Source organism: Lutra lutra, chromosome 8 (genome assembly GCF_902655055.1).
Source record: "Lutra lutra chromosome 8, mLutLut1.2, whole genome shotgun sequence".
NCBI lineage: Eukaryota > Metazoa > Chordata > Mammalia > Carnivora > Mustelidae > Lutra > Lutra lutra.
The window spans coordinates 4672039-4693601 of NC_062285.1; the positions used below are offsets into that span (position 1 = coordinate 4672039).

Here is a 21563-nt window from a genome sequence, read left to right on the forward strand (position 1 = left end):
AAGAGCTCAACCCGCAGGGACTATTCCTAAGTCCTTAGCAAGTGAGACCTGAGGCTCTGAGGGGACGTTGGCACTGGAATCCCTGGGGTGTCTTTCTCAAACACATCTCCTCTCGGTCCCTACATATCCCAGGACTTCCAACCACCTGTGCCTCTATCTATGGAATGGGCTCCTTCACTCTCCCGAGGAGCTGTATAAATTTCAGCTCTCTCTGGCTCAGCCCCTCAGACAGACGGAGTCTGTCCTTCCCTAGAGAACAGCCAGACAAACACCTCCCTCGGCGGGGCACATAGGCCTCCTTAGCCCACTCCCGAGCCAGGGGACCCAGATGGAGAGAGAGACACAAAGGTCAATGTTCCATCCGTCTAACTTCTTTTACAACGATGTCTTGACGGAGGATTGCTATTTCATCTCTGTGCGGGAACAGCACGGAGACCTCAGTAAACATTGAGCAATCCGGTTCTCAGCGAAACCGCCAGGGGTGTCGGGTGGAGAACGTGGTCTCCCTGGGACGCTCCTGCCTCGCACGTGACCTGGGACGGGTGGGGCTCCTGACAGAGAGGACCTGCTCTTAAGGATATTTGAAGATATAAATCTGTATTTTACATCTTCTTCTTACCTTATTAGGAAGACTGTGATTAAAAGTCCAAGATGCTTAACATTTTGTTAGTTTCCCTTGGTGTCAGAGGATGCATCGTAAACAAGGAAGAACTTTCCAGATGCTATCAGGAGACGAAAGCTCTTGGTTCTAGCTCTGTGGCAGATTTGGAAACTTAACTTGGGTCTTAATATCTTCATCTATAAAATAGGATAATGTGCCCACCATATATGATCAGGGCACTCGAGATCAAAGATGAAAGCAGCTTTGATCAACGGAAGGCATTATTATTCTAGGATAAACCTCATCTCCAGGAACAAACTGGTTTGTGTTTGATGTGAACCAACACTCGGGAAGAGGAGGACCTCAGTCACAATTTTGTTATTACACCTTTCTCGATGGGACTGATAAACTAGACTCGTCTGCCTGCAGGTTTTAGTCACATCAAACAGTCCGAGGCCTAGACATTAGTTGGCTCTCGGACATCAGCCCCGACAACGCCGTTCCACAACGAGCAGAGACTCATATTTCGAAAGAGCATCTAGCGAGTGTCCTCATGGGACTGGAAGGGGAGAATGATTGTCACTCCCTCTCCCCATGGACAGAAGGAGTCTCGGGAGGGACAAGCCTGTGCCCAAGGCCACCCAGTTACTGGCAGCCGCAACTCTGGTGAGTACCTCCCCACCCTCAGCCTGCCATTTTGGACCCTGCTTCGTCTCCGATGGGTGTGTTCTCTTCTCAGAGCATGAATCCATGTGGAAATGACTCCCTCCTCCTCCACACCTGGCCTCCTGCCTCAGCAGGTGAGTGCCCGGTCCACTGCACGGCCGCATCAGGGACCACTGCTCCCCAGTGACCAACACAGGATGTCTGAGAGTTGAACTCAGGGCTGGGAAAGGGGGATAGCACGGCAGGCGTCACGAGAACCTAATCCAGCTGGATGAAGTCCCCTTCTTCCTCTGCAAGAGCCCGGCTCGGCTCTTTGGAAGCAGTGGGAGGGAGCTAGACCCTAACATCCAAGGGTGTCTCCTCATGGGGCCACACCTCTAGCTGGGCTCCCTGTACGTTGGGATGAAGGTGTCCATCAGGGATGAGTCTGAGGCTAGGAGACTGTCACTTGCTTGGTAGCCCACTGCTGAGCCCTGGGGCTAAGTACGAAGCATACACAGGAAGACACATTATACGAAGCATACATAGGCCCCACATCAGCCCATGGGGTGTCCGTGTCCCCCCCGCACTGAGTGTGAGGAAGGCGAAGAAAGGCTGCCTCCTGAGGGGCACAGAAGGACCACGCCTGAGTCGGTGGGGGGGGACCCAGATTGGCTGAGAAAGGTCCCCCGGAGCCAATGAGAACAGAGAGCAGAGCCAGGCAGGGCAGAGACCAGCAGGGGGGCTGGAGAGAGTCCTGGGCCTTCCTGGTGTCACCTGTCGGAGGTCAGCCCTCCTGCCCAGGACTCCCTCCCGCTCTGGCCCCTCTCAGTTCATCTCCCCGACCCTGCTGCCTGGGACGCTGGGACTTCTCCCAGTGAGAGCAGCTGCCCCCTGGGTTGAGGAGGGAACAGGGAGGAAGCAGCCGTCCCCACAGGCAGCAGGGAGGGGAGTCCTTTCTCCCCACTGCTCATGCAGTAGCCCTGAGTGTGCACACATGCGTGTGTGTGTGTGCATGCGTGTGTGTACGTTTATGTGCACGTGTGTGTGCGTGTGTGTGTGTTGGGCACCAGTGTGTGAGGTGGCTGGCCTCTGGCTCAGGCCCTCACTACTGATGGCTTCCCCAGGAACAGAAACACACTCAGCCCTCCCTTCCCCCTTCTCCCACTGGCTCTGTGGGCCAAGTACTGGTGAGAAACCAGTAGGACAGGTTTGGGGGCCTCCTCTGTCTCCTCAGACTTGCGGGAACCTGCTAGGCCCTCCCTCCTGAGCCAGTCTTTGGGGTGGGCACCTCCCCCCAGCTTGCCTGGAGCTCCCGTGCGGGGATCCCCATGTGTCCGTGTGAGGCAGTCTGTGCCCAGAGCTCCCCCGGGAGCCGGATCCCAGAACCCCAGAACCCACCCTCCATCAGGCCCTTTGTGAGTGGTGAGCAGGAGAAACAGTGAGCCGGTGAGCCACTGTGCTGCCTTCACGGCCAGTGGGCCCCCGGAGTCCCCACCGTGCCCAGAACCTGAAACTCAAGTCTCATTGCCCGTGGAGCCGCTGGCCTTGGCGCCCAGCAGCTGTGGGCGTCGTCCTGGCCTCCCAGGGCAGAGGCCGCGTGGCCTGATGCTGGTGACCTCAGCATAGGAGGACCCCACCCCTGCCTTAGAAGGGTGAAGCCCACCGGAGCGGCAGGAAAGGCGCTGGCTCCGGACGGGCTCAGGAGCCCCACTGCCCGGGTGCCCATCACCCAGCTGCCGGCTCCCCGCGGGGCCCCTCACCAGACCCTGGCTTTCTGCAGGCAGGTGCTCGCAGGCTGATGGACAGACAGCCCTGAGCCGCCCGGTGGCTGCTCCCAGTCCTCAGGGAAGTCTGAGGCCAGTGAAGCACCAGGCCTCACCGATGCTGGGCACTGTGTCAGGCTCACTCCCCACTCCCGCTCCTATCCCCATCGTGAGCAGGTGCTCCCGGTGTCGAGTGACTTTGGTAGGTGACCGTCATTGCGCAGCAAACGCTCACGTGTTGAAGGCTCAGAAGTCAGAGATCACCTTTCCATTTTATTTATTTTATTTTATCAAGAATTATTTATTTGTTTCAGAGAGAGAGCACGCACGCACGGGAAGAGGGGCACAGAGAGGGGGAGAGAATTTCCAGCAGAGCGTGGAGCCCCACACGGAGCTCGATCCCACAACCCTGAGATCATGCCCTAAGTGAAATCAAGACTGAGAGGCTGAACCCCCGAGCCACCCCGGAGCCCCTCATCTTTGCGTTTAGATCCTTGTCCAAGCAAAGGCGGGATTCTCGGGCTGCAGCGGGTCACCGGGAAAAGGGGGGAGGCCCCACTGCCGTGGGCTCGCGTTCAGACGAGCGGCTTTGCGTCCAATGGCCGTGCCCTCAGCACCGCTTGTTGGCGGGCGGCTGTGCCGGTGGGGCCCACGGTTTGCCCGGACCTGCCGGGTGGTTGGCAAGCGCCGTCCTTCCCGCCGTTTCTCCGAGACACACCCAGGGGCTTGGCGGGACGTGCACACACGCGTGCAGCCCCGGGGACCACACACTCCCCCGCTGGCTCGGAAGAAAGTGCTGTTCCCGAGGACGAGGAGCATTTTGACTTTAACCACCTGCGCCAGAAATCTAAGAGGCACCAGGTGTGCCATTTCCCACCGTTCTGGACAACAGTGAGGTGCACCATGGGTCCAGCAGTGACAGATGAGAAACGGGCCCGTGGTGGGGTCCTAGCATCTCCCTGGCCGTAGGACCGAGAGCAGGTGTGGGTGCCGTGCGTTAGACCACCGGGGGGGCTGCACTTTCCCCGCGGATGCGCCCCCCGACGGCCCGTCTGCCTCGGCGTTCACCCCGCGGGCCAGCTCTGTGTCACCCTAATGTTGCCCTAAGGAGGTAGAGTCAGCGTTGTCAGGGGATGGGAGGTGGAGACCTGACCAAACTTGGAAATCAGCGACTCTAATTTAAAAACAGTCAAAAATCCAGGCACCTGGGGAGCTCAGACAGGTCATGATCTCAGCCTGGTGAGCTCGAGATGGAGCCCCGAGTCAGGCTCTGTGCTCAGTGCCGAGTCTACTCAAGATTCCCCTATCCCTCTCCCTCTGCTCCTCCCTTGTTGTACACGTGCTCTCTCTCTCTCTCTCTCTCAAAAAAAAAAAAAAAAATTTAAAGAAAAGTAATTTTAAATTTACTTTTTAATTTAATTTTAATTTAATTTAAAATAAAGTTTTAAATTAAAAAAAAGAGTACACTTAAATTTAAAGAAAAGCAGTAATAAATCAATCGCTCGGAGATGGTGCCTGGCGCTTCTACCATGTCAGTCGGTACAGTAGATTCAGGCGAGACCCTAAAGCGTCAGGATTGCCATTGCCTGAACAGGGCTCAGAGCTGCCATTCATTCCTGCAGACACACCGGCCTCAGCTCCTCCCCGCCTCCCTGGTTGCATCCATCTGGCAAGAAATGAGAGGGAGCAGCCCCAGGACATTGCCACAGACCAGAGGAGTGACTGGGGTGCACCCACGCATCCCATTGCACTGCTCAGAGGGCGTGAATTGGGTCACAGTGCTCCCAAAGTGCTGGCCACGGGATCCCCCTCCACCCACACTGGGCTCCCTTGGAGAACTCACGACACTTCCCCGCCATCCCTCCACTCCTCCACCTTTCCATTTGCCCGGAGGGGAGCCAGGCAGGAGGGTAATCGGTCTCTGTACAAACACGCCCTCCCCACTGTGGAAATGACCATACAAAGTGGGTCATAACGTCCCGTGCTGCTGGGCACAACATTCCAGAGTGTTTGTGACAACCTCCCACCCCATCTCCCTCTCCTGTGCTGGCTTGAACACACACACATCCACACTCACAACTGAAACTACCAAACCATCCACATTTTATCTTGCCCGGGTAGGAAGGGCGTTTTCTAAAATGACCTTTTCCTTCACCTACCATCCACCAAAGAATTAAGAATAGCCTTGTAGAGAAAAACCAGTTGACAGGTTTCTATGAACTCCTCTCTCAGTAGGTAGCTGAACGCTCCCCAGCACGGTCAGGCACCACACCAGGGACTGACTTTTGGAATCCCAGGGGGCAGGCACAGCACAGGGGAGTAGCAGGAAGGGCGGGCCCAGCTGCTAGAGCTTGGAGAAGGCAGTCTGGGGGGAATGGGGGGCCAGCAGACAGGTAGGAAAGGCGGGGTCTCTAGCTTCCTGGAGAGACAGCTGGTAACAGGAGAGGGAAGAAGGGAGCCCCCAAACCAGAAGCTAATTATGGCTTCTTCCCCATTGTGTCAGAAAGACCAGGACACAGAGAAATAATCCACCTGTTACAGGAGAAAATAAACAGCCTACCATCACACCCACAGTAACGGCTGCGACGTGGGGACAGAGGCAGCCTTCAGGGAGTTTAGCTCTAACTAAGGAAATGCCAGCAGATGGGGGCCCCAAGTCAGAGGTGGGATGGCAGAAATACATTTAAATAATTCTGGAAACACCAAAGTTAGGAAAGACTATGTTAAAAATAATACTGACTACGTCAGAGAGTACGCTGTTCTATGAGTGACAAACAGGGACTGTCAACAACAAGAAGTTGGTGTCTCCTCTGTAGGCCACCATATTTTTAGTGTCAGGACTTAGAAGAAGAAATTAAATATCTCATTTGAAGCCTCGATCATGCTGAGAACGCAAACAGCTTCTTTGGAATGTCGTGGGGAAGATAACCTGTTTACGCTAACAGCTGTTCTAAGCAAAACGAATGCCATAAAACACGTTATTTCTCCCAGGAAATGTGGCCATCTGGAGACGGCCAAGAAAAATTTCCAACTTCCCTTGCTCTAATATAATTATGCAAATAGTTTCTGGCCAAAAAGATGTAAGCAAATGAATTGTGGACAGCCCCTGGGAAGAGAGGAGCTTGCCTTTCTCCAGCATTTTCCAGAATTCTGCTGTGCAGAATTCGGGCTTGAGACGAGGCCTTGACCTACCCCCTTGGGTCAGGAGGTGGTGTAGAAGTAGAGATGGAGTTACAGAGCCCTGGGTCCCGAATGTTCTGAAGATGCCTTATCACACCAGACTGCTCACCTGTAGACTTCCTTTCTACTTACAAAATAAAACCCTAGGGGCACCTGGGTGGCTCAGTGGGTTAAGCCGCTGCCTTCGGCTCAGGTAATGATCTCAGGGTCCTGCGATCGAGTCCCGCGTTGGGCTCTCTGCTCAGCAGGGAGCCTGCTTCCCCCTCTCTCTCTGCCTGCCTCTCTGCCTACTTGTGATCTCTGTCTGTCAAATAAATAAACATGATCTTTAAAAAAAAATATGGTATTGTTGGGGGGGGGGACAGATCTGGAGGAACGAACAATGGACCAATGATTTACTGTATAAATGAAGAGCTCTTAAATTTTTCAAAAAACCACAATAAAATAGCACCGGCCAAGGATCCAAATGCAGGTCACAGAGGAGCAGATCCAAATGTCCAAACACATACTGAGGGACCCTGCGGTTCGGCAGGAGATGGAGATGTACAAATTAAGGTGATGACGAGGTATCCTTTTATACCCAGTCTGGGTGGCAAATGTTTGCGGAACACTCTAACGGCAGAGAGGACGCCAAGAGATGGGCATGGGCCCAGGCTGCGTGTGAAGAGGGCAAGTGTGGCAGCCTTAGTGTGAGAAATCTGGCGCACGTCCTGCAGGCAAAGCCGTACTGGGATTACAGGAGCAGGGTCGCAGGTCTAGGCCGTGAGCGTGGGGGGTGCCGAGATGCAGGAAATGCGAACGAACAAGAGAAGGAAAAGATGAAGGACAGTCAGTGCGTGTCTGTGCACACGTGTGTGTGCATGCGTGTGCGTGTGTAAGAGATCAGCTGTCTCTTGGAAAGGACCATTTCTGGAATGACTCATTTATTTTCTTCACAATCCCAGGCCTCACAAAGCTTTCATTTCTAAGAAGGGAATTAAGAAAATCACACTTGGCAGAATCAAATTTAAAATCCTGGGTTTCCGCGGCAGAGGAGGCCTGAGCACCCCCCACTGCGACCTCGGGGCCTGCGCGGGGCGCCTCTGCAGGGTTCTCTCTCCCCTTCCTCTTAGATCTGAGGGACTGCCCTGCCAGCTTCTCAGACTTGTCCAGGACTTGATCAGGTCTTGAATTTTTTTTTCAAGTTGCAATTTGGGGTCGTGGAGTGTCACCAAGGAAACCTTTAGCAAGCAGGGAAGGCCGGCTCTGTGTTAAGTAATCACATTTAGGGAAACTCTGGGCCCCTTTGAGGAGCAAAAGTGTAGACTATGTGGATCCCAAGCGGGCATGGGGGAAGCAGTTTGACCCCCACAAGCCGTAACAGTGCAGACGGAGGTAACGCTGGATGTGGCGTTCCCTAAGCCCAGGGATCCCGGTGCTTGGGTTAAGGAGGAGCCTGGCCCCATCGCCCCCACTCCTGCTGTGGACCACCAACCCTGGTAGAAGGACCTTCTATATTCTCAGGACAGGACGCAGGGTGCTGGGCCTTGCGAAACAGGATGGGGCCTCAGTCTACCCCCACTCCTACCCCCTGCCTGTCCCAGGAGCTCCACGGAGGCACAGACAGAGGGCAGTGGCATTAACCAGGTCAGAGCCTGGAACCGGGTGAGCAGGGCCCGCCCTGCCCTCGCCCGACAAGCCCATTGCCCAACCTGGGCAGGGCCCAGGTGACACACACCTGGGGGAGGGGGAAGGGTGGCTCCCTGTGACTCCTGCCGGAAAGGCTCCGTCATCCCCTAGGGGATGGTCCCTGATGGGCCAGTTTCAGCGGGGGAGGTGGGCCTGACATCCCCCCATAGTATCCCCACGGAGGGCCCAATGATGGGGCATCAACAAAGCTGATAATGGTAATGGGGTGTTGGCACGACTCCGTCACCTCAGGTGGCCACCCTCCGTCTGACCAGGCCATGCTGGCTGACCTGCCAAGGGCTCCAACATGTGACCTAATCTCTTAGTCACTCAGTAGTTGGTTCCTGTTTTACAGATGAGGCCAGCGGGGCTCAGACACAGGACAGACCTCGTTCGTGGCATAGCTGGGACCTGGAATGCAGTTTCCCTTCCTCAGGGGCGCCTGTCCTCGTGTTTCAGGCCTTCAGCTGTCCCTCCTGTGCCCCTGAAGGCAGCCACACGCGGCTCCGGCCACCTGTGGTGGCCTGGCAGAGCTGGCAGCCAGGGCCCTCCCCAGGCAGCCCCGCCCCGGGTGCAGAAGGGCAGCAAGGCAGGTAAGGCCATGGAAAGTGCCAGAAGGAGCTGGCGTTTCCGCGGGCGCCCGCCTCTCACCTGAGCTGCCTGGCTCCAGCACACGCTTACCTGATAGCAGTCAGTTTTGCACGTTGTATGGATCGAGAGAGACAGAGACAGAATTTTTTTGAGAGAGAGAGAAAGAGAGAGAGCGGGGAAGGAGCCGAGAGAGAGAGAGAGAGAGAGCCCGAGAATCTCAAGCAGACTCCGCCCCCGGAGCAGAGCCGATGCGGGGCTCCCTCCCCCAACCCTGGGGTCCTGACCTGAGCCAAAATCAAGAGTCAGACGCTCAACCAGCCAAGTCACCAGGTCCCTCAGGTCTGCATTTTAAATCGGGCAACTTGGCAAATGTGCTTGGTCCACAGAGGGTCCTCTGGGCAGGTTCATGAAATCCTTGGGAAGCGTTTCTCCAGAAGCCATCGTCCATCACCAGTAAGCCCTCACCAGTAAGCCCTCACCATCCCCTCCGCTCAACAGTATTCACCCGAATCCACAGTACCCTCCCATTTGTCGGGAACTTTCTGGGACAAGCTGCCCTGACTCTCGCTTGGCTTTCTCTGTGCCGCGCATCTCCACCCACCTCTTTACTGGGGCTTTACTATTTCCCCTACTTTCATTCCAGGTTCCTCATCTGTGTGTTTTAATGTCCGTGCTCCCCAGTAACACAGGGAACAATGATTTGTTTTTTAAAGATCTCTAGCCTTTAGCTCTTCCTTAAGAGCTTTCTTCACTTTTTTTTTTTTCTTTAGTCTATTTGACTACTTTCTGGCATCTCAAAAAGACAGCAGAGCTTTCTCTCCACCCCGCCCCCTCCTACTACAGCGTGAGTAACCTTCTGCTTCCTCAGGGGAGCTCTGCTCCGCTCCCCCTGCCCCTCCGAGCACACCGGCCGCACTCTCCAGCCTGACTCTCTTCCGTGCACGATCAGAGAGCAGCTGTCAGGCTTTTTCACACATTACTCTCTTTTTTTCTTGCGCATACACGCGGCCACAGAACAACCTCCTTTTAGAGCTAACGTGTTGTGAACCAGGTCTCAGTATTTGGGTTCATGTTCATTTTGTGTGTTTGTTTCCTCAAGCTACATAGTATTTTCCCTGTGATGCATTTGAAATTCCTTCCTCCAGGTGTACCAGACGGACAGACAGACATATAGATAATAGATAACAGAGGACAGATGACTGAGAGATAATAGACGATAGATAAGTAGGTGAGAGGGAGGGGCCATTGTTCGGTGACTCCCTATTTCATTTTGGAAAGGAGTTGCAGGGGAAGCGAGCAGCAGGGCCCACATGAAGGGTCCCACTCAGGCGTCCTCACGCCGAGCATCCGCCATCTCATCCCTGGTGTGGAAGCAGCACCTGCCCCGCACCCTCCTTCACAGCGTCCGCCGCACTGTTAGGTCTGGGACGGGGGCTGCTGAGACCCCGACTTCTCAGGGAGCCAAAGCCGCTGCTCCCCAGAGTCCCAGACAGAGACGTGCCAGGCTCCCAGCAGGCAGGGGAGGGACAGCTTTCTGGTGCCACCTGGTTGCACAGAGACAGCTAGGATACTGATCTCCGCGGGCGTCCTCACAAAGTAGCGGTCCCAGCTTTCACCCCTTGTTTGTCAAGAACTCAGAGCAGGCACGATGCCAGGGATGTGTGGGGCTCAGGGGAAGTTGGGGGTGGGATGTCAGGCCCCTGGGGCAGACCCCATACTGGGCTCATCCCCCACCACTTGTCAGGCCTCTGGCAAACGCCTTCTTCTCCCTCACCCACTGAGCTCTCCCATGGCCCACCCTCGAGCACCCCATGGGGGAAAATCTCAGAACTGAGCAACTCCCCATCCCTCCTTCCTTTGCCCTTGGACTTCTCATGCAGTTCCCTTGGACCACACCACACCGTTCTCTCCGCCCCTTCCTCCTCCTGAACAAGGCTCCTTTCCAAGGCCTTCCCTTCCCTTCTCCAGGTCATCAAACTTGGCCTCCTCCGGGCATGCAACGCTTGGTCCTGGGTGAGGTGCCTTGGGTCACCTCCATACTCCTTCAGAGATGAGGTCAGGAGCTGTCTGCTCTCTCCCTCATACAAATGCAGAAATGAAGACGCAGAAACACCACTGGGGTCAACGTTGGTGGCACTCTGAATCAGGGCTGGACCTCGAGAGCGTTGGTTCACTCCAAGACGTTGGACCCCTGTGGTCAGTGGCAGCCGTGTCATGAGCCCTCCTGCCCCATCCCCCCTACCACACACGAGGCGCCACTTCTGGGACCAAGCCTTCCGCCACCTTCTGCTTCCCGGAAAGCCTGCATCTAGCCCAGCCAGCTGACCCTGGTCAAAGCCTTCACCTCTGTTCGGCAGACGACTCTCAAATGCCTGTTAGTGCTGGGGCCATGCGGGACTTGGGACTCGGAGGGTCTCCAATGTAAACCCTCTCCCTGCCTTCCAGAGGCTTGAGGCGGATGAGAGATTCCCTTAGTAAGTAGCGATGGCCCTCGGGCCCTGTTCCTTGCAGCACAAAGAGCCTGGAGACCCTCCTGCTAGGCCCATTTTTGTGGCTCACAAAATAGTTGCCTAGTCCTGGGTAAAGAATTAAGTTGGATGGGTTATGAGGTCCTCGTCTGGCAAAGAAGGGGTTTAGACTAGAGGGTGTCTTTCAGAAATCATTAGCCATGCAAACCATTTTTCAAATGAAATCTTCCTTGTGTGGTAAGTGATTGTTAACCTTTATTGAGCACTGACTGTTCTAGCCACCATTCTTAACCCGCTGTATTCATCTCTGGTGCCCTATGCTACTGTTGTGCCCATTTTACAGATGAGGATCCTGAGCCACTAGAGTCGAAACTTGCCCAACGCACATGAAACAGTTAAAACCAGGGCTTTCCTGGTTGGCAGTGGGGGCAGGGAAGGAGTCCAGGCACCCCGGGTCTCGCTCACCACGCATCTCTGGAAGGACCTTGGCAGAGTCCAAGGGGTTCAACAAACAAGTCTAAACCGCTGGGTAAATGACTTCCAAAGGGAGTTCTGCCCTTTGCTGAACCCCTTTGCTTCCTTCAAATTACTTACCTGGGTGCAGAGCCCATACCCCAAGCCCCCTGCATTCTCCACACCTCGCCGTTCCCCAACAGGCTCGCCTGTGCTCACGTGGACACCTGACGCCCAGGCAAACAGAGCTCACACACGTGGCTTTCTACAGGGAGTGAAAAGGTTTTCATCACAACCATCAACTTCAAAGGCTTGGAACCTGGAACAAACGCTCTTGTGCTTCTTCCGGAGTTCTGTACCCCTCAGGCAAGAAGCTTGTTCTCTGGAAGGTAATTGCCGCACCCCTGTGACTGCGGAGGCTTAAAGTAACAGCCTAGCCGGTGATCAAACAGAGCTGGGCACCAGGAGGTCTGTTCCGTGTGGTTCTAGCCCCTCGGCAACATCACCTCATTGAATATTTTCTGTTGGTCGATTTTTTTTTCAGAACATGGAATATAAAAGAAAAATTTTTTAATAAAAATTTGAAAACCACATCAAATATCCGATTTGAAAGCCGGGTGGGTCACACAAAGGAGCCCCTTCCAGAACCTGGCTCTGCCCTCCTCCACTGTGCCTTCCCCAAAGCCAGTGCAGGAACCCTTCGCCTGCCCGGAAGTTCAGGGGAGGCATCAGTGAGAACTGGCCAGTGACCTGGGCTAAGTCTCCAATCCCAGCAGGTGTCATTTGAAAAAAAAACAGAAAACAAAAAGCCCTTTTCCCAGGAAAGCAGGATGTCTGAGAAGAGATGTAATGGGTTTGGCTGCATTTAATGTGGGATTTAGTACTAATTTGTTTTTGTCTGGGGTGATCATTTAATCTTGATTTGACCAAAGTGGCTGTCAGTAATTAAATACAAGTCACATTGAGTCCCTCCTGTGGCTTCCTGACTACATGCCCTGAGCGAGGTGCCGCGGAGCTGCTAGGAGCTTGAGACACCAAGCAGTGGCGTCTTCATGGGGTGGGAGGAGGCGCCCCGAAGCCTGCTGGCGGATGAAAGCAACAGGAGCTGACCTGAGGACACACTGACCCAAGGAGACCCTGAGGACACACTGACCCAAGGAGACCCTGAGGACACACTGACCCAAGGAGATCCAAGAAACTTTCAAAACAGTCTCTCGTTTGCTCCCCTGTCCTTGGTGCCCTTCACTCTGTAGGTGAGGCCTCTGATCATAAAAGCCAACCACTCCTTCCCTTTATGGCCCAGCAGGTGGTAACGCACTGTGCCCGTGTGCACTGGGAGCGGTCTCCTACACCCCGCACCAGCCTCCTAAACCATGATGTCACCTGGTTGCTTATCAGATTTCAATCAAACAGCTCCCAGCACCGGTCAGAGCAACTGTCTCCTCCTTGAACTCAAACTCCACTCCAGCCCAGCCCAGGACAGTCCCGGAGGAACCTAGGTGATTCAACCAAGACTGACCAAAAGTCATTCTGAGCGTTAGGTCATGCACCGAGGCTGGAAGCTGCCCAAGTTTGCTGGATTTGGTTGTAGCGACCTGAACACATGGGGACAAGTTGTTTCCATGCCTGCTGGGGGCTGGCTGACGAGCGACCGTTGGGGCTGGTGAGTGGCTTCATCCAGAAGTTCTCACGGCCACGCTCAGCCCCACAGTCCTCGCAGGGCACGGGCATGGGAGGGCCGACAAGCCTGAGGAGCCCTGATGTGTCTCTTCAGAGTCCCCAGTAGCAGCAGCAGATCCCTGAGGGGGCTGCGTGAACTCTCGTGACACCATGGAGAGAAGAATGGCACGTGGGTTCCTGTGCTCTCCAGGGGAAGGCGCTACAGCACGCAGTGCCTCTGGTGGGTGTCCTCATGAATGACTGGGGTAGATTGGGGTCTTCATTCATACTTAATAATTTATCGTTAATAATACTTAATAATTCTGTAGGGCCAACACTGTCCCTGCCAACATTCCAGCGTCCTCAGTCCCTCTCACCTCCAGCCCAGGGAGGACCAGACTCAGTTCAAACTTGGTTCTCAACACTCCATGGGTGTGGTCCTCCAAGAGTGTTCCAGGATCCACGGGGCGGGGGAAGGGTGACCCCAATACCCTTTCAGAGGGCCTGGGAGGTCAAAATGAGTCTCCTAATAATACCAAGACATTATTTGCCTTTCTTAACTCTGTTGACCTCTTGCACCAAGGCCAAAGCAATGGCGTATAAAATCACAGCCCCTTAGCCGGAGTCGAGGCCCCTGTATTCACAACCATTATATTCTTCGCTGCCCCAGAGTCTCAATTGGAAAAAAAAAAAAAAAAAAAAAAAAGCCTGTTTCACTTAAGAATGTTCTAGAAGTAGTGAAATAATTTTATTAAATTTCCACCCTTGCATGTGCATCCTTAATATGCTACCGAACATGGAGAGACCGTAGGAAAAGCACTGTGGGCGTCCGTGAGAGTCGGGTGAGTGAACCAATACTGTCCAAATGACCGATGTGCGGCACCACAAAATCCCAAATCACGCGAGTGACCAGTGGATTTTAGTGACAGTGCGAGAAGGTTCATTGACATGAGTTCAGATTCCACTAACCTTGGAGAAACCACCCTTGCCCAGTGTTGATACAGTATCGAAGAAGAACATCCAGAGACCTGAGTCATTTACATGATCTCTCCTTTTCGCCTGAGTACCTGTGCGAAGCCGGGTCATTCACGCCTCACGGCAAAGCATCTGCTCACCATTCATTGCAGCAGCAGTGGACCTGCTCCGGCAAACCCGGACTTAGGAAGAGACATGCAAAATTGTTTTTGGTTTTTTTTTTTAATTTTTATTTATTTATTTGTCACAGAGAGAGCACAAGCAGGCAGTGTGGCAGGGAGAGGCAGAGAGAGAAGCAGGCTCCCCACTGGACAAGGAGCACGATGTGGGACTCGATCCCAGGACCCCGGGATCATGACTTGAGCAGAAGGCAGCGGCCTAACCGACTGAGCCACCCAGGCATCCCGCAAAATTGTTTTTATTAGATGCCACTCGTCTCCTTTTTTTGTTTTAGAAATAGAACTATTTTTCATAAAACAATATTATCTTCACAAGAGTTTTTGATTTCTGTTTTTCTCAAGTTGCACACCAGTATAGAAAAATATATTTCAATATTTAACGTTTTTCCAGGTGTGATTTCGAATCCAGTAAATATTGATACAGCCCACATGAACAAAAAGCTCTTTGGGGTCCTCAATCACTTTAAGCGTTAGATGGGTCTGAAGATCAAAACTGTGTGCTTGGGGAAGGCTGCAGGGAGAGAGCAGCAGAACCCCAGGAACTAAGCACTGGTTTCCTAACGAGTGAGACGCCCCTGTGTAGCCCATCCCAGCACTCTCCTTTGTGAGTCATGAGTCACTGTTTAAAATCCTTACTGAGCTCTTTCTCTGTGTGCTTTTTTGAAGAACACGCTTAGGGCGAGGGCTGGATGTTGGAACCACAACGCCATAATCCAGAAACCTGCAGACACCCGCCAGTCACGTACCCCCTTGCGGGTGCATTAGGCAGGAAGCAAGACCAGACCATATGCGTCCATCAGGGGGACCAATCACAGGCACGTGCCCTCCGGTGACGCTAGCCCCTGGTTCTGCAGGACGGCGTGTCACTTCCACGGCGCCTGCTGCCCTCGTATGATCTCATGCGTACATCCCTTTGGGGGTGAGGTTTTGGCTTATGAATTTGGGGGGACACATTCAGATATTAGCATCTAGTTCGTCCATTCTTTCCTTCATGGATCACGCCCTGATGTCCTATCTAAATCCGCCCCAGACCCTGGACAAGCTGGTGTCATTGCCAATCCCAAGGTCATTCAGACTCTCTATGTCATCATCTGTGAGTTTTATGGTTTTGCATTTTACATTTTGTCAGCAATCCATTTTGAGTTACTTTTTGGGGAAGGATGTAAGGTCCATGTCTAGATTCACTGTTTGCACATGGATGTCCTGTTCTTCCAGCATCGTTTGTTAAAAAGATTATCTTTTCTCCCTCTTGCTCCTCTGTCAAAGATCAGTAAACTGTATCATGTGGGTGTACTTCTGGGCCTTCTATGCTTCTGTTCCATCGATCCCAAAAATGGATCTTGGGCAACCACGCCATCTTGATTACTGTGGGCTTACAGCGAGTCTCAAAGTCCAGCTTTGTCCTTTTCTGCAGTATCATAGTGGTTCTCTGGGGTCTCAGTTTGAATTTTCGTGGATTCCCACAGGCAGAGGGACCCTTTCTCACTCAGTGGGTGGTCAAGTTCCCAGGCTTCCCGGGAGCTGGAAGCAGGAGTCTGTGCTCAGGGATTATCTCCCCCCTCCCCTTCTTAGGAGTATCTCCTCTTAAAAACACCCCTTTCTTTTGCTACCCCAAAACGAGGGATCCAGACTTTCAGACATGACTTTACATATCTTCCCATCAATCAGAGAGAGAAACGCGAATCCCCACCACCTCTTCCCAGGCCTGCGTGTGTGCCCTTCCTCCTATCCTTGTGTCCCCCCCATCCACCAGGCTGCAGCCACACTGGCCACTCCACTGCCAAGCCCTCTCCCACCCACGGGCTTTGAGCCTGCTCCGCCTCCCTGCCTGGACAGCACCCTCACATGCCGCCTTGAGGAAGCCTGACCGTCACTGCGGAAACGACCTGCCCATGTTCTCCCCACCAGCACCCTTTCAGTGTCCTTCATGGCATTTGTCACAATATCCAAGTATCGCACCTGTTCATTTGCTCACTAGCTAGCTGGCTCACAGAGGGAAGAGAAATTTCTGGAGGACTGGGAGCTGCCTGTCTCATTTGTGGCTCTGGTCCCAGCTTCTAGAACAGTCCATGCACAGAGTAGGCCCTCAGTCCATACATAGGAATGAAGGAGTTGGGGGAAATCCGCCTCTAGTCATGTTTCTTCTGAAGATAAGAAGACAGTCTGCTTCCTCTTGAAGAAGAAAACCTTGTTCCTTCTCTGAAAACCCTTTTGGGAACCTGGAGGCTTTCCGGCTTTGGAGAGCAAAGACAGGGGGAGGAAGTTCCCTTCAGACAAAGGCAATTTCTGCCTTTCATCCCTCCCTGAACCGCCACAGAGGGGAGGCTGGCTGTTCTCTGGGCCGCAAGGTCTGAAGACAGGACAGGGGTGATTCCAGAAGGAACAGCCCAAACCAGTCTCTGGTGGGCTGGGCAGGCTGCCCTCCCTGTGGGTGTCCTGCGGGGGCTCCTGCCGGCTCCCAGTGCGGTGGGCAGGGAGCCGTACACACACACACACACACACACACGTGCATGCATGCACACGCACACACAAGCACACACACACACACACACACTGGTGCTGGCGTCAGCTCAACCCTCGGCCAGCCTGGTTCCTGGTGCCGGACTCCTGTTCCAACAGCACCCGGCCTGGGGCAACCACGGGGCGGGGAGTCCGCAGGTGAGCGAGAGCCCGGCTCCTTCTTAAGCGCCCGCCAGTCAAGCCCGGGCCAGACGGCCAGCCAGCCGGCGCCCCATACTCCGACACCTGTCTTGCCTCTCCACCAGCCACCACCGCCACAGCCACCGCCACAGGAGCAGCCACCACCCAGCCTCCATGGCTGACCAGCTAAGCGAGGAACAGGTGGCCGAGTTCAAGGAGGCCTTCTGCCTGTTTGACAAGGACGGGGATGGCGTCATCACCACACAGGAGCTGGGCACCGTCATGCGCTCCCTGGGCCAGAACCCCACTGAGGCCGAGCTGCGGGACATGGTAAGAGAGATCGACCGCGACGGCAACGGCACCGTGGACTTCCCCGAATTCCTGGGCATGATGGCCAGGCAGCTGAAGGGCAGGGACAATGAGGACCAGATCCGCGAGGCCTTCCGCGTCTTCGACAAGGACGGCAATGGCCTGGTGAGCGCCGCTGAGCTGCGGCATGTGATGACCAGGCTGGGGGAGAAGCTGAGCGACGAGGAGGTGGACGAGATGATCCGGGCCGCGGACGTGGACGGGGACGGGCAGGTGAACTACGAGGAGTTCGTCCACATGCTGGTCTCCAAGTGAGGAGCCTGGCCTGGCACTGTGGCCCCCACACCCTGCCGCCGGGCTTTGCTGCGTGAACCTGGGGCCGGCGGTGCTCCCCGCATCCCTCCGGCCCCTCTGGGCTCCACAGCTTCTCCACCTTTGTGCACCTCCCTTTGTTGCCTTTTTCCTGCCACCCCTTCCCCCCCTTCCCAGCCGGGCCACGCCTCCCCCAAGCCCAACAGACACCAGGTGCTTCTGCCACTCAGGAGCAGCAGCGACATCACTCTGCCTGGACAGTGAACAGAGGACCAGTGCAGTCCCACCGGCCAGCCACCTGGGGAGGTGCAGGGTGACATCATAGAGCCCTGGGCTGGATCCCTGTGGGGCACTCAGCACTGGGGCTGGGTCCCTAGCCCCCAGAGCTGGGGGAGGGGTTCCGGAGCCTCCGTGGCCTGAGGGCTCCATGTGCTGCTGGACTGGGGCAGGTGGGAGGGACCTGGCCTGGGCGAGGGGCTGCTGGAGATGTTGGCACTTGAGATCAGGTTTCCCCGAGAAAGAGCACCCCCTTTCCACTGGTGCTCGCTTGTCTGATTCATCCTTTGCCGCTTGGAATAAATCTGGGGTCAGTTGTAACACGTTTGCGTTCAGCTTCACGGAGGGAAATTGGAGCGGGAGGGAGAGGGAAGTGCGGGGCAGTAATAAAATGCTCGCGTCCCCGTCACGGCTCCTTCTGTCCCGCTTCCCCCTGAAATGAGCCTCTCTCCATCCGGGGTCTAGACCGGGCAGGACCTGCATTGTCGTGGTTTCTGAAAAGGCCATGAAACCTTGCGTTGGAGAACATAGTGAAAGAGTAAAGCCTACAGAAGGCGAATCTTCAATGCTTATTTCAAATAAAATGGGGAAGTCGGTAGAGCCCCTGGAGCTATAGGTGATTACAGGTGAGAAGGCACCTGGCCGCGCGTTTCCATCCCCGGTGGTCGGACAGCTGGGGTTTCCAGCCTGGGGACAGTCGCCTGCTGACCGCCAGCAGCACGTCTGCGGGAAGCGAGCGGCCCCTCCCCCAGGCTCCCCCGGGTGCCGGGCACAGTGGCGAGCCCTCTGCGTGCACAGTAGCTCACTGCCACCCCGAGCAGTGGGTGCTGCAGTAGCTTCCCTGTCTCACAAATGAGGACGACGAGACACGCCGAGCTTTAGAAATCAGCGCAAGACCCCCAGCTGCAGAGTTCCAGGGCTGGGATTGAGCCTTTGCCCGCACCGTGTGGCCTCTCCGCAGCCCCTTTGCCTCCACGGGAACTGAGGACTAGAACACTGCCTCTCGCGCAGCATTTGCGAGAGGGTTAGAAACCATCTCAACGTGCCGGGCATGCAGTAGGTGCTTAATAAGTGACAACTACTCTTGCAATCGCTTTTAGGAATCCCCTCCAGCTCTAACACTCTGAGGCCTGGCAATGGACTTGCACCCTTCAGTCCCAGGGGGGAAGTGCTGAGGGGAGGCCCGGGCGGGATCTGGGACAGGAAGCCCCCCAGTGCCCTGCAGCTGCGGAGCCCCTCCGGGCACAGGAGCTCGGAAGCAGACCGCACTGCTCTGACCCCAGGCCCTTGCCCTCTGAGCCTGTTTGAGCCAAGCCTCACAGCCCTCTGCCGTCGGGATTGGCTGAAGACCTCCAGGTGTTCCGTCGGCAGCCAGCCCCTCTGTGTGCGAGGGACGGCCTGGCAGAGCGTCCAGATGTCCTGGACGCTGCTCCCAAGCAAGCCTTGCACAGAAGAGCCAGGCCAGTCGTCCCCTCAGAGGTTCCAACATGCATGACGGTCCCACCTGCCAAAGGAAACTCTGACGTCACCCCCAGGGACAAAAGGATTCCATCTCAGTGTTTTGGTGGGACCAAGGCTTCAGGAAGCCAAGAACCAGGTAAGGACGGGCTGGGTTCCCAGGTTCCGTCCTCCCCTGCTGGGGAGTGGGCGTTTAACCCCTGCTTTCCCAGCGTCAGCCTTGCAAGGCCCTTCAAAGTACAGCCCGATTTGCCTGCGGACACTCAGCCAGAAGGGGAAGAGGCGTCTTCTTGTACCTTCCCCCGGCCGCAGGGTCGTTTCGCTGAGGCAGGTCTCCTAATCCTTGCAGGCAGCCTGCGGGACCCTTCCTGCCCTGTAACAGGCTTCTGAGCCTTTCCTGGAGAGTCCTTCGTCCAGGGCAGGAGCCCGACGCTGTTAAAACCCCTGCCAAGCCCTCGCCTCCGTGTTCCCGCAGCCAGGCTGTGGACGAGGGCCGCAGTGACAAGCTCTCCACGGCCCCCAGAGACAGCGCAGCCCCTCAGACCACAGCCCCCGTCTCCACCGCTTGTGTCTGGTGCTGAGCAGCAGGTAGGAAACATGTCCCTGGGAGCCCTCGCGACAGACCCCTGATGAAGGGGCTTCTCTCCTGCTCGCAGGTGGGAAACCTGAGGCGCCAAGGGCAAGGTGGCCCCTCAGAGCTGACTGTGCTCCCTCCCCCACCCCACCCCTTGGTTTTACTTTCCTGAACACGATTTTTAAAAAACATTTGCCATCGTCCCTTCTCATCCAAGCAAGGTCATCGGCCAGCTTGGCCACGTGGCCCAGCCCTTTGCCCCCCTGCGGACTTAGGGACAGGGACTCCAGGTCTGACAGGGACGCCGCTGGGCAGGTACTCTCAGATTCGGTGAAGGTTGGTGGGTGGGTACAGACCTCACAGTGGGTGTGTGAGCCTCTCGCCGTGCCTGGCACACACGCAGGTCCCTCTGTGTGTCGGGTCATACGCCAGCCTCGGGCCCCTTGGGACACCTGTGTCTGTCTGCGTCTTTCCCATTCTTCCTCCTTGCGGCCAAGACCTGTCTCGTCCCCTGACACCAAGGTAGATGTTTGTAGGATGTGGTCACCACAACTGGCAGGTGTAGGTCCCTGGCCTTGCGGAGTAGTGCAGGGGGAAGCCGGGGGCTGGAGCACCAGGGAGGAGCCCCAGAAAGTTCCCTGACTGGAGTGGGTCCCTGAGAGTGTAAGGAGACCTGCAGATCCGCTTCCTTCCCCGGGTCTCTGGGGAGCAGACATCCCGGCAGCTCCTCACCCACATTCTGTCATTGAATAATTGGACTTAACCTCCCTTTAGCCCCCAAAAAGGTGCTGTCTGACTGCGGCTCAGAAGAACATTCCACCCCGCCCCTGGGGAAGGAATTTATAAATATTACCACAGGCTTTCACCAAGCCACTCATAAATCAGGGCTCGGGGCTCCTGGACCTCCCCTGCTAGCCGCGCTCCTCTGCCTCCTGTGTTTCCAATTTTAAGTCAAACCCAGCCCAGCCCAGCCCTGCCGGCTCCCGCTGACCCTCACAGATTCCAGGGACCTGTTCAAAGGCTCCCCGAAGCAGGCAGCTAACAATGGCTCTGTTGTTCTCATTGGAGAAATTTAAAATTAAAACTCATGCATGAGGTAGAGACTGCCTCAGGGTGAACGGAAGCGATGGGTCTGCCCGGTTTGTTTGCACAAGCAGACAAACATATGAGCTCTCAGAAAGCTCTGGGCCCAGCCCACCTGCAGACCTCCCACCATCCTGCTGTAGTCAGACCGGAGCCTGGTCCCACCCAGAGCGGGCAAGGGAGCTGGGCCGGGGCAGGTAGAGCTGTTCCCTGGCCCTCCTGCCAGGTGCTGGGTGCTGGGGATGCGGGGGGGTTGCCTGGCTGCTGGGGGATGCGGGGGGTTGTCTGGGTGCTGCGGGATGCAGGCTCTCTTGGCTCAGAAACTGGTGCTGCCCCACAGGACTGGGGAAACAGCATCGATGGAAAAGCGGCCGTGGAAACAGCCCACGCGAGCCCACCAGCCATGCGTGAAGCTCCCCCTTCCTTCCTCCCCACCGAGCTGGTCTCATCTCTCGACCTGCCGTGGCGTGTCTAGCAGACTCTGGTTTGGAGCACTTCCCCGTGATAGAAGGACGGCGCTCCCCAAGGGCGTGCTTGCACACACCCCCACTCCGGGGACCAGGACCCTGCAAGAGGCCCCCCCGGCGCCACACTAGCTCATTTCAACCTCAGAACCCATGGGTGTGGCAGCTATAGCTATTAGCCCGTTTTAAAGCAGGGAAGACTGAGACCTCAAGAGTTTAAATAACTTCCCCCAAAGTCACACAGTCCAGTAAATTAGAGTTT

General features: G+C 55.5%; 1 protein-coding gene and 1 long non-coding RNA gene across 2 annotated transcripts; both read left to right on the forward strand.

Annotated features, from left to right (window-relative positions):
* Window positions 1–8236: 8236 nt before the first annotated feature.
* Window positions 8237–11883, forward strand: LOC125107617 (uncharacterized). The gene is made up of 3 exons (XR_007129613.1): window positions 8237–8453; window positions 11263–11448; window positions 11576–11883. It is a non-coding gene; the product is annotated as an uncharacterized LOC125107617 (long non-coding RNA).
* Window positions 11884–16820: 4937 nt separating this feature from the next.
* Window positions 16821–18043, forward strand: LOC125107709 (calmodulin-like protein 3). Its single transcript, XM_047743056.1, has one exon. The coding sequence runs from the start codon at window positions 17000–17002 to the stop codon at window positions 17447–17449; it is 450 nt and encodes a 149-aa protein (XP_047599012.1). The 5' UTR covers window positions 16821–16999; the 3' UTR covers window positions 17450–18043.
* The last annotated feature ends 3520 nt before the right edge of the window (window positions 18044–21563 follow it).